The sequence below is a fragment of the Suricata suricatta genome, chromosome 12, assembly GCF_006229205.1.
Source record: "Suricata suricatta isolate VVHF042 chromosome 12, meerkat_22Aug2017_6uvM2_HiC, whole genome shotgun sequence".
In the NCBI taxonomy this organism is placed as follows: Eukaryota; Metazoa; Chordata; class Mammalia; order Carnivora; family Herpestidae; genus Suricata; species Suricata suricatta.
The window spans coordinates 96404977-96418883 of record NC_043711.1 but is presented as its reverse complement, the minus strand read 5'-3'; the positions used below and the strand labels follow the sequence as shown (position 1 = coordinate 96418883).

At 54.1% G+C, this 13907-nt stretch overlaps 1 protein-coding gene across 4 annotated transcripts in view; it reads left to right on the top strand.

The window, feature by feature from the left end:
• Nucleotides 1-13907, top strand: part of NFATC2 (nuclear factor of activated T cells 2) — a 117282-nt gene that overhangs the window by 70832 nt on the left and 32543 nt on the right. For all 4 annotated transcript variants that reach the window (XM_029916615.1, XM_029916614.1, XM_029916612.1 and 1 more), the window contains exons 6-8: nt 4404-4459; nt 4851-4977; nt 5568-6257. In XM_029916615.1, coding sequence (XP_029772475.1) covers nt 4404-4459; nt 4851-4977; nt 5568-6257 — 873 coding nt within the window. The remainder of the gene's footprint in view (nt 1-4403; nt 4460-4850; nt 4978-5567; nt 6258-13907) is intronic.

The window sequence follows — 13907 nt, the reverse complement described above, 5'->3', positions numbered from 1 at the left end:
GCATCTCTGCCCTGACTGGAGAGTCAGCCTTTTTTATTGAAAAAAAATGTATGGGATACAGAACAGGAGTGGCAATTCCTTAGACAATGATTCCTGATTGACAAATACATTGGAATGTACAAGTTTCCCAGAACATAGACTGGTAGAAGACTCAGGCATAATCTTTACCGATAGTGATTGATGTAGGTGATTTAGATGCTTATCACATGGGGAAGGAAGGGATCTTGAGCATTCAAATACAAGGCAATGTTCTTAGCACAGCAAAGGCAAAAGTTAGTTCTTTGTGAGCAGGGGTCAATAGCCTGTTTTCTTGAGGGGAAGTAAAACAGGTTTCTCAGGAAATGTAATATTTGCTCCCATAAACACAAAAGAAGAAATCCCTATAATAAGTTCCTTCGCAAGGTGCGATCAGCATATTTTTAGCATAAGAAGGCAAGTCACTGGATGCCAGTCGGCAGTGCGCCCTGGGGGTCGGCGCTCAAGCACAAGCAGAAATGGCAGAGTGATAGACACACAGAAATGACGGAATGGTAGACAAGTCGCCATCTAGCGGGAGGCCTTGCAAACCCTTCTTACTTCAGAAATGGCTCCCAGCAAGAGAGGGAGTCACAGAATCGGAAGCAGGCTCCAGGCTCCGACCTGTCAGCACAGAGCCCGACGTGGGGCTCGAACTCAGACTGTGAGATCATGACGTGAGCTGAAGTCGGATGCTTCACCGACTGAGCCCCTCAGGTGCCCCCTGAAATCTCATTTTGGAAGGGCAGCAGCTAATTAAAAAAAAACCTCTAAGCCACCCTATAGGCCACAAAACAGGCCTAGTCTCTAGGGTGAGAACAAGGGCTCTTTTAAAAATATGTAAATTGAGGTAAAATATGCATATCATAGCACTGAGGATAGTAGCCGTTTGTAAGCATATAACTTGGTGGCATCCAACACATTCAGTGTATTTTGTGCCATCACCACTATTGCCACTACCCATGTTCAGAACATTCTGGCATTTCAAAACAGAAGCTCTTGTACCCATTAAACAATAGCGCCCCCCAACCTCCAGCCTCAGGACTCCTGCCTTCTGCTCTCTGTCTCTCAGTCCGCCTGTTCTGTGTGCCTCGGGCACGTGGGATCACATGACATCTGTCCTTCTGCGTCGGGCGTCTCACGTGGCACTGTGAGTTTAGGGTCTGTCCGCGCTGTAGCGTGTGCCAGAATCTGCTCCCTTTCCGAGGCTGGATGCTGTCTCACCGGATGTATGCAGCGCGTCCCGCCGATCCGTGCACCTGTTGAGGGACCTGCGCCTTCTCGGAAGAGGCGTTCTGCCCCAGCACGTACTTACATAGTGACGGTCATTTGTTGCGGCCACTTAATTCCTGCTGCGCCAACCAATGGCTGAGCGTGTGGGTATGGAATGGGGAAGGCGAGGCCTCGAAGGTCGTCCTGGAGAAAGAATGGGCGCGGCAGAGGCACGCTTGCATGGTGACAGAGGGGGTGAGGGTTGCCCGGGGTGCCATGGGAGCCGTGGCGAGGCTGTCCTGGGAGGGACCACCGCCGAGTCTCGAAAGACGGCTTCCGGGAATGCCTGCCCATCTGGCTTCCCCAACGGATAGCTGGGCATCCTTGGGCTGCTGCCTTTGCCTCTCTGGTCCTGAGTGTCCTCACCTGTCAGATGGGGGCGGCGATCAGGCCTGCGGCACGGGGTTGCTGTCGGCATCAGACAAGTCCACCCCTGCCAGGTGTTCGGAGCGGCGCTTTGCATACAGACAGTGCTCATAAACAGAAGCTGTTATTTCTGTGGGGGGCAGGGTGGTCCAAAAGGCGCCTAGAGAGGCTGAAACGGGTCGTGCAGGACCTTCGAGGCTGGGCTGGGCTTGCTCAGTTGGTATCCGGAGGCACAGGGGGAACAGAGTGGGGCAGGGTTTGAGAAGATGGGCCTGAACCTTTTTAAAAATTATTTACTTATTTTTGAAAGAGGGAGGGAGAATCCCAAGCAGGCTCCGTGTTGTCAGCTCGGAGCCCCACGTGGGGCTCGATCTCAGGAACTTGTGAGATCATCATCTGATCTGAAATCAAGAGTCGGGCGCTTAGCTGACTGAGCCACCCCGGCGCCCCAAGAAGGCACCTGTGACAAGGACCATGCCTCACTTGTAACCACCCCTGGGGGGGACCTACGCCTCTGGTGCGTGATCTTTGACCTGTCTTTGACAAAGGGATGAGAATTTCTTGTGTCTCGTTCTGTCCAGGGCTGTCACACGGAAAGTGCCCTGTCTTGATGACCTGACTTCAAATTCCCTGATGTCCGTCCACCTGTCCTTTCTTGCTTTCTTTCACGCAGTGGCGGACTCTGGCTGCCGACTCCTAGGCACAAACACACTCAGACGTGAGATGTTTGCCAGGCACGTGGTGGCTCTGGTGTTGGGGAGACGGCCGTGGCTCTAGCTTGGCCCCTCCCATCATGGCGGCAGTTGGTACAATGACTGCCATTTCCTGTTCCCTTTTGATATAAACCCAGGTCTCCCTTAATCATTTCAGGAGTTGCATCTACCAGAACTATAAGGCCAAGACCTGCAGACTTAACAGTTACAGAGGGCTCCGGCTAGCTCGTTGCTCGTACGTTGTTAGGATCATTTACATTGCGGGGCGCCCGGGTGGCTCAGTCGGTTAAGCGTCCTACTTCCGCTCAGGTCATGATCTCACAGTCTGTGGGTTCAAGCCCCACGTCGGGCTCTGCGCTGACAGCTCAGAGCCTGGAGCCTGCTTTGGATTCTGTGTCTCCCTCTCTCTCTGTCCCTCCCCCACTTGTGTTCTGTCTCTATCTCTCAAAAATAAATAAATGTTAAAAAAATTATATGTATCAGCATGGGTAGCAATCACAGGACTTTATTAATTATTAATTTGGGAAATATATTCTCCAGCAGGAAGTTCAGATAATGCTTAGAAACCACATTTATTTGGGCAAACCTTAAGAGCCAAGACATTATGGATTAGAATCTAAACTATCACAGAAGATGTTAATGGTTGTGCTTAAGACAGGGGAGAGGGTTTTTGTGGCCAAATGTTGGGACGTGTCACTTACTCCAGCCCACCTTGGAGAGTTACACTGCACATGAGCAGATTAAAGGCTCTGAGAGGTCCTGCAATAAAGAAACCCATTTGACATTGACTCAGCATTTTCCAAATGCTTATTAGCTTTAGAATGTGTTTCTCATGCTCACAAACCCATTTAATATCCTTCAGAGCCAGCATTCCACAAAACACCCTGGAAACACTTGTGGAAATGATTTGTTGTAGCCGAAAACTGCCCAAGGGCCAATGTAGGTGGTCAGAAAAAGAAATCTGTTATTTGCAAATGCAGAGTTTTGTTTGGCCCAAGTTGTTGGTCCCAAACTGGAGAGCTAGTGTTCTTCTCCAGGGAAGGAGAGCTCACTCCTGAGCAAAACCTCTCCTCCGTTATGGTAATGAGTCACGTTGAAATGCAGGCAGTTGACTGAAAAGTGGGGGAGGGGGGCTCCTGTCCACCCTGTTCAAGGGTTCTCAAGCCAGGACATTGAGACAGAACACGCAAGCCACCTGTGTTCTCAGACAATCAAGAAGGCATGTCTGGGACAGCAGGTGTCTGTAGTGGGGCCCCGTGACAGTCTGGGCACATGCAGGACATTTTGGAAACGGTCTTTGGTTGAACAAAGGATAAAGTATCACGTATAACAATACGACCTGTTTTTAAAAGAAAGCTATACGGACATTCAAACCATGGAAAATAACAGCAATCGAATGATGGGCAATTTCCATTCTTTTCCTTGTTTTCTACTGGTGCCCAGTTTTCTACTGTCAACATGCATTCCATTTATGTAGATAAAAGACATGTATGTTCAACTAGATGTGCATCACGCAAACACACATATGTACCTTGCTGAAATGATCTAACACGTTAAACCAAGACAAATAAAAGGTGACGAGTTGTGGTCTTAAATCTTTGGTTTCTGAATGAAATCTGGCGTTTGTAGCAACTGCTTGGAACTCAAGGGGGTCATGCTAAGTGACATAAGTCAGGCAGAGAAGGACAGACACCCTATTTTTTCCATTCATATATGGATCAGGAGAGACTTCACAGAGGACCATAGGGGAGGGGAAGGGGGAAAAATAGTTAAGGAGAGGGAGGGGGGCAAACCGTAAGAGACTCTTAAATACTGAGAACAAACTGAGGGTTGATGGGGGTGGGGGGAGAGGGGAAGGCGGGTGATGGGCATGGAGGAGGGCACTTGTGGGGATGAGCACTGGGTGATGTATGGAAGCCAACTTGACAATGACTATATTTAAAAAAATAAAAGGCACTTGTTATTTATAGAATGTCAAAAAAAAATCTTTGGTTTCTGATAGTTCCTTCAAAGTGTGTCTTTTCAAAATTTTTCCAGATGGGCAGCAGATTTGGGAGATGGGAGCCACGGTGGATAAAGACAAGAGCCAGCCCGTAAGCACGCGGACACGGTGACCGAGCGCCTTCATGCTTCCCTCCCGCCTCCCTCTGCTCTCTTTCCTTCCTTCCTTTCCTCCTTCATCAAAGTCCCAGAGCTTTGGACCTAACGGGCACTCAGTAGGTATTGAATTGACAAATAAATTGAACAACTTATTGAGCACCAGACCCTCTGATATGTAACTGGGTCACCATAATATACTTTGACGGACTAAGTGGCAGCTTTTCTTTGCTGTGGCAAAAAGGTCAAGTTTCCTGTAGATAGGATTTTGCCTGTCAGCATATGGAACGTGTCTTGGATCCTTTAAGACGGGCTGGCTTGGCGTGCTGGAGGCCTTGTATAGAAATGTAGACACTGTTGCAGTTAACGGTAGCGCCTTCCTTCCAGAACATGCTTTTCGTTGAGATCCCTGAATATCGAAACAAGCACATCCGCACATCGGTGAAGGTCAACTTCTACGTCATCAACGGGAAAAGAAAACGGAGTCAGCCTCAGCACTTTACCTACCACCCAGGTAAGGAATCTTCTCTGAGGGCCCTTGGGTGTTGAAAGGCAGCACAGGTGTGCAGTGAGGGCACGTGAGGTCTGCTTTCAGCTGGTTGACCTTGGGCAGGTGGCTCAACCTCTCTGAGCCTCCGTTTCCTCATCTGTCAAGTGGCACCTTTTTTTTATAAGATTCACAGAAATCAAATGCATGTAAAGTGCTGCTCACAGCAAGCTGATAGGAATGATTTCAACAAATGTTAACGATTTTCTTCGGGAGGGCAGAGTAGGAGAGAGGCGCATGTGAACTGCCGGAGGAGGTCCGAGCTCTCTCCCGGGGAGAAGCCCGCGGCCCTCGCAGGGCTGAGACCCACCTCCCAGCCATCTTCCCACTCCTGGAAAGGCCTACGGCTCATGATCATCATGCAGGGCAAGATCTCTGACTTAAGACCATCACACAGGGAGGTTCTTGTCCAAGGCGAACACATGACAGAGCCCAAGGGTCTGCGGCTGTCACCTTGGACTCCCGAGGGGGCGCTCCCAGCCGCAGCCCACTAAGCCTCTGCGCACCCCTGTGGCTAAGAAGGGTGCACCCTGTGTGCTTCTTTCTCTCCCCCACAGTCCCGGCCATCAAGACGGAGCCCACCGACGAGTATGACCCCACCTTGATCTGCAGCCCGGCCCACGGGGCCCTGGGGAGCCAGCCTTACTACCCACAGCACCCCATGGTGGCCGAGTCGCCCTCGTGCCTCGTGGCCACCATGGCGCCCTGCCAGCAGTTCCGCTCGGGGCTCTCGCCCCCCGACGCCCGCTGCCAGCAGCAGAACCCCGCGGCCGTCCTGTACCAGCGGAGCAAGAGCCTGAGCCCCAGCCTGCTGGGCTACCAGCAGCCGGCCCTCATGGCCGCCCCGCTGTCCCTGGCGGACGCCCACCGCTCCGTGCTGGTGCATGCCGGCTCCCAGGGCCAGGGGTCGACCCTGCTGCACTCCTCCCCGGCCAGCCAGCAGGCCTCACCCGTGATCCACTACTCGCCCACCGGCCAGCAGCTGCGCTGCGGCGGCCCCCAGGAGTTCCAGCACATCATGTACTGCGAGAACTTCGCGCCCGGCGCCGCCAGGCCCGGCCCGCCCCCCGCCGGGCAGGGTCAGAGGCTGAGCCCGGGCTCCTACCCCACGGTCATTCAGCAGCAGAATGCCACCAGCCAGAGAGCCGCCAAAAACGGACCCCCCGCCAGTGACCAAAAGGAAGTATTACCCACGGGAGTGACAATTAAGCAGGAGCAGAACTTGGACCAGACCTACTTGGATGACGGTAAGATGCTTGTTTCCCTTGCTGCCCGTGAGGACGGGGCCCCGGAGCACCCCCGACCCCAGCGAGCTCACTGTGCAGGCCGGGTGTCTTCCCTCACCCCCTCGGGACTCCGTGGCCCCCTCTTTTGTTTAAGGGGGTTGGATAAAAGATGACCTTTAAGGCCCCACTCAACTCTGTGCAGGAGTCCTTTCCCAGCAGGCCTTTTGGGGTGGCTGCCTAGAGTTCTAGATGTTTCCATATAACCACTACAACAGAAAGAGCACATGAGGGCGATTGTGGCCGGAGGAGCGTCCCCCGGGTCATGAACTGGGGCAGTTTGATCCCTTCCACTCTCTTTCCATCGCCAAGTTTAGACCAAGAATAGACAAACAGAAAGGAAGGCAGGCTAACCTTTTACTCCCATGGAGGAAAAAAAAAAAAAGTGCTGCTTTGATAGCCCTCTTTTGTGTATTTGGGGGAGAGGAGCGGAGCAGGGGAAGGAGCAAGCTCACTGGAAAGTGGAGCATGAAGGGGGGGCTTGCAGGCAGGCTCCGGGTGGAACAGAGCCGCGCATTGACAGGACGGAAACAGGGGGCTTCCGTTGTGGTGAGCCGGGCTGCTGGGGTGCTTGGGCCGCAGGAAAAGAGGCAGAGAGACTTTGTGGGAGTTTGGAGGTGTGTTGGGGGCGGGGGGTGTAGTTTTGGCAGAGGAGTGGCCGTGTTTGTGACCATGACCGTGGTCTGTGATCTCAGGGACAGGGGGCTGGTTGTCTGGGATCAGCCAGGTGCCGCTGCAGACCAGAGGGGGCGGGGTCGGCTACTCAGCCTCCCCGGGGGGCGGGGCACCAGGGAAAAGCAAGCAGGTGGTGTGAGTTTCTTAGTGGAAAGAAAACCTAGACCCCTGGCCGCCATCCACAGTCCCAGCCTCACATTTTACAGGCGGTAGCGTCTGATATACCCCGAAACCTCAATCACGTAGGAAAGCGTACTCTCAGGAGCCCAGCCAAGCAGTAGGAAATACGGCAGAAAACTTCAAAATGGCCCCAACCGTGGTCATAAAAACTAGGTACTAAGCATCAGCCCCTTCTTTGGTGGGAATTCTCAGGTGCTGACTCAGAGATTGTTGACTTTTACTTTATGCAAAGGTTTGACCGTCTGGGGGGTCTGGTTCTGGGACTTCTCGTAGTTTCTGCCTCCTCTCTCGATCAAAAACTTCCCCCAAACACCTCAAGCAGAGATGTCCAGGGCCATTGAGCGTAAGGCCAAACCGCCCCCACGCGCCCAGCAAGGCTGACCTCAGGCTCTTGCTGTGTTAATAATTGATCTTTCTAATCCTGAATAATCAAACACAGGTTGAGTTGGAGTCACTGCGCTCGGTTTTTGGAGACCCAAGTGCGATCTGTCCTTCAGGAGTTTATACCCCAAATGGTTAAGATAAAATTCGGATGCTTATTTGAAAGGGGTTTGTCACATAGAAAGTGCAGTTCATGCAGAATGCCTAACGAGAACTGACAGATGAAAGCTGTAACCAGACCTCCCTCCACGCATGCGCTTGGGGGCGTGTGTCAGGGATGAGGTGCTTTATAAATAAATGAGGCCTGGGCAGGCGCGGTAACTCTTCAGCTGACGCTGGGTCGGGGTTGGTTTAGTCTCCCAGAGCTAGGAATGTGCCGGCCCCGCCCACCTGCCCGTCATCCAGTTACAGACAAACCCATCTCTGTTAGAGACGGCGAGTGAGTCCGTGGCCTGGCTCCTGGGGAAGCTATCAGTATCCAGGTGGTCGTGATTCACCTTCAAGGGTCCATCGTGACCCCCGACCCACACAGATGCTTCCTGCTTTCACAGAAGCCCATGTTCCAGACAAAGCAACTGAGAACAGAGACCCTTTAGGGCCCCGTAAGTGCCTTTCTGCACACAGGTTGGTTCAAAGTCATGGTGAAAGTGAGCTCTTGGCAGGTCAGTAACTTGAGTCGGCTCTAAGGATGTCTCGGAGAGGTGAGTGAGGAGGAATTGCTTCTCCTGATGGAGCCTTTTCTTATGCACTTTCTGCACAAGCCCTATCCCATAGGATTTTAGGAGCTATTCTCTGAAATGAGGGTTCCGAGGCTTAAAAAGTTGAAAAAAATCTGTAAAACCAGGTAGATGTTGTTGTTTAAACTTGTTTACTGCAGGACTTCTCAGAGCCTTTACTGCACTAGCGGACATTATAAATCTCTAAGGCGAGGAATATAGTACTTCCCAGAATTAGTCACACACAAGAGAGCATGCAACTCTAGGGGGTGCTGGTCCTACTGCATTTTATCATACTCTCTGTGACTAGAATGTCTGGGCTTGTGCGACATGGCGGGCCTGGAACATTCTGGGGAAATAACACGAAGGAATTTCAGAATTCAGAAGCCTGGCGCTGTCCTTTCCCATATGCCTGAATTCTTTGGCTTGGCGTGGGGTCAGAGCATGACAGGGCAACAGAATGACTTCGACCTGGGTGTTTCCCCAAAGGCAGCAAGGTGGCTGCCGGCGAGATGTTCAGTGTGTGACCGGCATAGGCCCAAAGGCTCCCCGGAGCCCACAACGCTCAGGGCGGAGGCACCGGTGTGGCCAGCTGTGCCCGGTGTCTGCCCCGAACACCCCGCCACTGTAGCTCCCGGCAGTTTTGTCTCCTCACTTGTTGAGATTTCAGACCCCACCCCCCACCTCCCCTGCAGATCCTGCTGGAGTCCACTGTTGGCCTCCGGATGTGGGATTCAGACTTCTCGGTCAGTTTTGTGTTGAAACCTGCCAGGTACATTGGAATCCCTGGGGCATTTCTTTAGTCTGGGTGGAGACGTCCCAGGTTCGGAAGCTCCCGCTCTGTCCTTGTCGCGATGACTGGAAGGCTGCCTCCCCCCCAAATACATCCCTGACCGTACACACCGCAGCGGCGTGAGCTCTGGGTATTTATTTCCCACACGCCTTGGGACTTTGGCGGAGCACACTTTCCTTGGAAACTTGGTGGGAGCTGGAGTTCGGTGTTTTGAGGGTCAAGGGGGGTGCCTCCAGCTAGGAAAGGAGGAGGTGCCCCGCGGACTCGGGTCCAAAGGCAAACAGATCATCTTTGGAGCTGACCGCGCCCCTAGACCCTGCTCCCCGGAAGCCCATGTGAGGCTGTGCTTGACCTTCCGCGAATGGTGCAGTGTCTCATTGGGCGTCTCAGCTGCCTCTTCTTCATGCTTCTGCCTGTCATCCTCCCCTTCTCACACTGCATTCCTGCACCTCGACAGTCTGTCTGGCCCCCGCTTCTCCTTGGAACTCCGAGGTGCCGCTTTTGCTTTCCGCGCTCCAAGGACTTGGGACAGTTTCAAACAGTCTCATTGTGAGCTGGCAGAAGGAGTGACATTCCAGGGGGACACGCAGCCCTCCTCCACCCAAACCAGGCACGTTCCTTCGCTCCTTCTGAAACGGATGCTTTGCACCCACACACCCTTGTTTCTTCTCTGTCGTCTGGTCGCCTCTGTGCCTGGTTCCTTGTTCGAAAGTCCCCGGTTTTGCCTGGAAAACAGCAGCAGTAAATGAATTCTTCCCTCCTTCCCTTGCTCCCCCCTCGTCTTTCCTCTCTGCCCATAAGCCTCCCTCCTTCCTGCTGTCCCCTCCATCCTGACCCTCCTTCCCTCCCCTCCCCGCCTTGGGTAGTGACTGGTTGACTACTGTGTTCTAGGCACTGTCCTGGGACCTGGTCACACAGGTGAACAAGTCAGGCAAAGTCCTTGCTTGCGTGGGGTGATTTTTGGGTAAAGGAGACAGACGCTGGCATGTAAGGAAGTCAGCGTATTTCAGAGGGTGAGAGAAGGCCGTGGAGGGAATTGCACAAGGTCAGGAGCGGGAACGTGGCTGGAGAGGGTGGTGGCGGCCCCTCAGACGGAGAGAACAGAGAGGCTGCTCTGGGGCGGCGGGCACAGCAGGCGGCGGAGGCTGGAGGTCGGAGGAGCGGGCCAGCCCTGGTGGGTTCCTGCCAGCATGCCGTGGGATCTGATCTACCTCTCGACACGATCGCTCCATCACACCGGCTGCGTTCGGAACATGGACCACGGGGAGGCTGGAGGCGGCCACCAGGGGGTTTCCTTCCTCGCAGAGGAAGCCAGACCGGAAGAGCGAGAATCCCGCACAGCAGGCGGGTGGGGGGGTGGCGCCTTTGACAGAAGGCCGCCTTAGGTGTCCTTTCATTGTGTGATTCTTCAAAACCTGATCAGTTCACAAGCAGCTCTTGCCCTGCGGCTGGCTGGAAAGCGGGGTGGGGGCTGTTGTGCGGGCCCAGGCGAGGGGAGAGGAGTCCCCGCAAGAACTGGGGGCCCTCCGGCCATCGCACCGCAGGCCCTGGTGTGGGGAGCCTGCACCACCGGCCTCCAGATTCAGCCGCAGACGAGGGGATTGAGGGGCAGGGAGAGAGGCTCGGGGCTCCACAGAGATCCTCGGTCCCGTTCTGGAAAGGTCTTGGGGAGAAAGGATGGGGTCTGGGCCACCCTGGAGCCTCTGCGCCCCTGGCTTGAGGGGCCAGCAGGTGTTGTGGGTTCAGGTCTGTGTCTCTACATGTAGGGAGAGCCCAGACCAGCCTGTTTTTGAATCTACTTCTGTGTTCTTCACGTGAGCTGCTTTAAAAGAAAATCATTTATTGAAATACATCGAATGGATTTGGGTGTCTCTCCACATGTTTAACGGTTGAGACGTAGGCACGTGCAGGGAGCAGTTGCGTCCCTTGAACGTCACCAGCTGGGCCACCCATGTGATCCCACCTGGACCGTGCATGGCATGGGGTCACAGCAGCACCCCAGAAGTGCCCGAGCACCCCCCACCTGGGTCCCCTCCACCTCCTGTGTCCTGCCCCGCCTCCTCACCCCAGAGGTTCCTTTTGCCGTCTCATATACAAAGGAGTCATAGGGCGCTGCCCTTCTGTCCGTCGGCCACAGGCCTGTGAGATCCAGATCCCGGTGGGGGTAGCTGGGGCGCATCCGTTGCCTCGTTGCGGGCTATTCCTGAGCTCTTGCACCTGTGTTCCTGTCGATGGACCTTTAGGTTGGCTCCAGTCTCAGGACTAAAACTTCCGTGAATGTTCTTCAATTCTTCTTTGGGTGCCCGCGCGTAAGGTCAGGAGTGGGGCCCATGCCAGACGCTTCTCCTGAGTGGTTGTGCCAGTTTATACGCCCACGGCGGGGCACGGGTGCCACACGCACTTGTGAAGTGAGGTCATTTTCTGTCTCCTGGGAAGTGCCCTCACTTGTAGGGGATGGGCCTGGCCACGGGCACCTGGGTGCAGACCCCTGGCACAACAGCTACCGAAGCCCTCTGGACCTCTGTTCTCTCACTTGTCACAACGGTACCTCTTGCTCAGGTACCCAGACCGCCAAAGACGCATCAAGATCTGAACTTGAAGGTTGTTCCACCACTAGAGCTCGCTCCGTGGATCACAATCCTGACCATCATCCTGGCTCTGCTGCCCTTCGAGTTTCTTGTGCCACTTGGGCCTTCTATTACGGCCACTTGGGCCTTTGTTTGTTTGTTTGACAAGAATAATTTATGTGAAAAATCAAGCAGGAAAAGCACGAGAGAAAGCACTGATGTGTGGTTTTCAGGCAGCAAAGAAACAGTGTAGATTTCTGTTCACCCCAGGGTCCAGCCAGTCCCGAATTTCACTTCCCCACTGGCAGCTCCCTCCCCACCCAGGGAAAGACATGGTGGGGGCGGGGTGCGGAGATTGCTGGGCAGCTCAGTCAGTTAAGCATCCGACGTCGGCTCAGGTCACGATCTCATGATCTCTGGGTTTGAGCCCTGCGTCCGGCTCTGGGCTGACAGCTCAAGCCTGGAGCCTGCTTTGGATTCTGTGTCTCCCTCTCCTGTTCACACTCTGTCTCTCTCTCTCTCTCTCTCAAAAATAAATTTTGAAAAATTTAAAGAAACACATGGCAGGGGAAATGAGCATTGCCGGCCTCACCGTGCCGGCCTTAAGGTGGCAGTGGATAGCTTCCTGTCCACCCTGGGAGGAGCCCCCGGGGCACCCTGGGAAGAGCTGACCACACCACATGGAATTCTCCAGGGAGGTGGGTGCTCTGGCCTGGCAGGCAGCGTGGAGCCAAAGTTGCAGCCCGACTGTGTAAATGGTGCGGTGTGGCTAGTGGCCTGCCTTCCTGCCTTCTGGTTTCTGTGCTTGGACTTGTGATCTTCCCCTCTGCCTTGTTCATGGCCGTCTGTATTGACTCAGCATGAGTCCGGAAGACGGGAGACCCTGACATTGAGTGTCTCACTTACCTGTGAACCTCGGGCAGGCGTCTCCACTTCCCTCTCTGTGGAATAGAGATGATCCTCGCCCCTCCCTCACGCTCTTCCCTCTCGGGGACCCAGAGAGAATGAAGTGCACGGACGCATGTCACGTGCCTAGAACAGGTGCCTGGTACAGAGTAACGTGCGGTAACCGTTCACTGCTATTCTTGTTGATGAGCTTCGTGGATTTCTTGTAGAACGTGGTTTACCTTTTTTTTTTTTTTTAAACGTATTTGTATAGGAGAATAAAAAATTGGCTAGTTTGGTCTGTGGAGATGAGGACCCTTAAAACCCTGTCTCCCCACGGGGCATGGGCTCAGGGGTCCCTTCCCAAGCTTCCTCCCGGGGACCTGGGGATGTTTGTCTGCATGAGGAGATGGCGCGCCCACCCAGGGACCATCCGAGAGGCCAGTTAGCTTGGCCCCTGCTGGCGTCCCCCCAGCAGAGCACAGACCAGTGGCCCAAGTTTTGCTAGTTGCTTTATTGGCAGAGGGGCCAAAGGAGTCCTTTTCCAAGGCTCTTTACCCAGAAGCCGGACATGCCAGTGCGTGAGAAACAGGCCAGGGAAAAATGGACAGAGGGACGCGCAGGAAGGGAGAAGGGAGCCAAGGGTGACAGAGCCTTGTTCAGCAGGTCAGGAATCTTGACTGGGGCTGCCCAGTGCCCACGGCGAGCCTGTGACAAAGCAGCTCCTGTTGGGAGAGGCGTGCAGAGCCCACGCTGGCCTGGTGCTGCCGGGAGTGGCCCATGTGCCTGGCCGTCCCCCTGGCTCCAGGAGGGCTGGGTGAGACACAGGGCCGCTCTCTTCTGATGAAAACCAAGCAGCGGGCTGCCTGGCCAGGCGGCCCAGAAGCCACGGAAGGCCTGGAGGTCTGCTTCTTCCGTCGCAGAGTGGGGCTGTGCCCTTCACCGGAAACCAAAGCCAAGTTTAACTTACACGGCCGCCTTTAGTGGGCACTGATGGAGTCCAGGCTCCGGCTTGAGGTCCGCGGTCAGTGTTCTTTTGTAATGTTCACTTAAAGATGTTTATATTTTATGTAGGGAATATGTTCATGTGCTTAACAAGATAAAAGCCTAAGGAACGGTGCGTCCAGCATAGTCTTGCCCCCATTTCTTCCCTGCCTCCTCTCCAACCTTCCACAGTCGCCTTTCTCAGCCTTGTTTTCATCGTCAGCACCCTCTCCGGCCAGGATCCTTTTACAGTTCTTTCCTATCAGCGCCCGCATGAGATGTCAGCCCCACAGACACTGCGTATCTGGTTGTGCACTGTGGCCCTCTGTAGTGCCACTGACTCTTGTAATGCGTAAGACTTTTCCACTAAGAACTAGTTCTAGCCCCCTCGGGAATGAACGTTGCAGTTTCTTTATGTAATCACAAGCAGGTG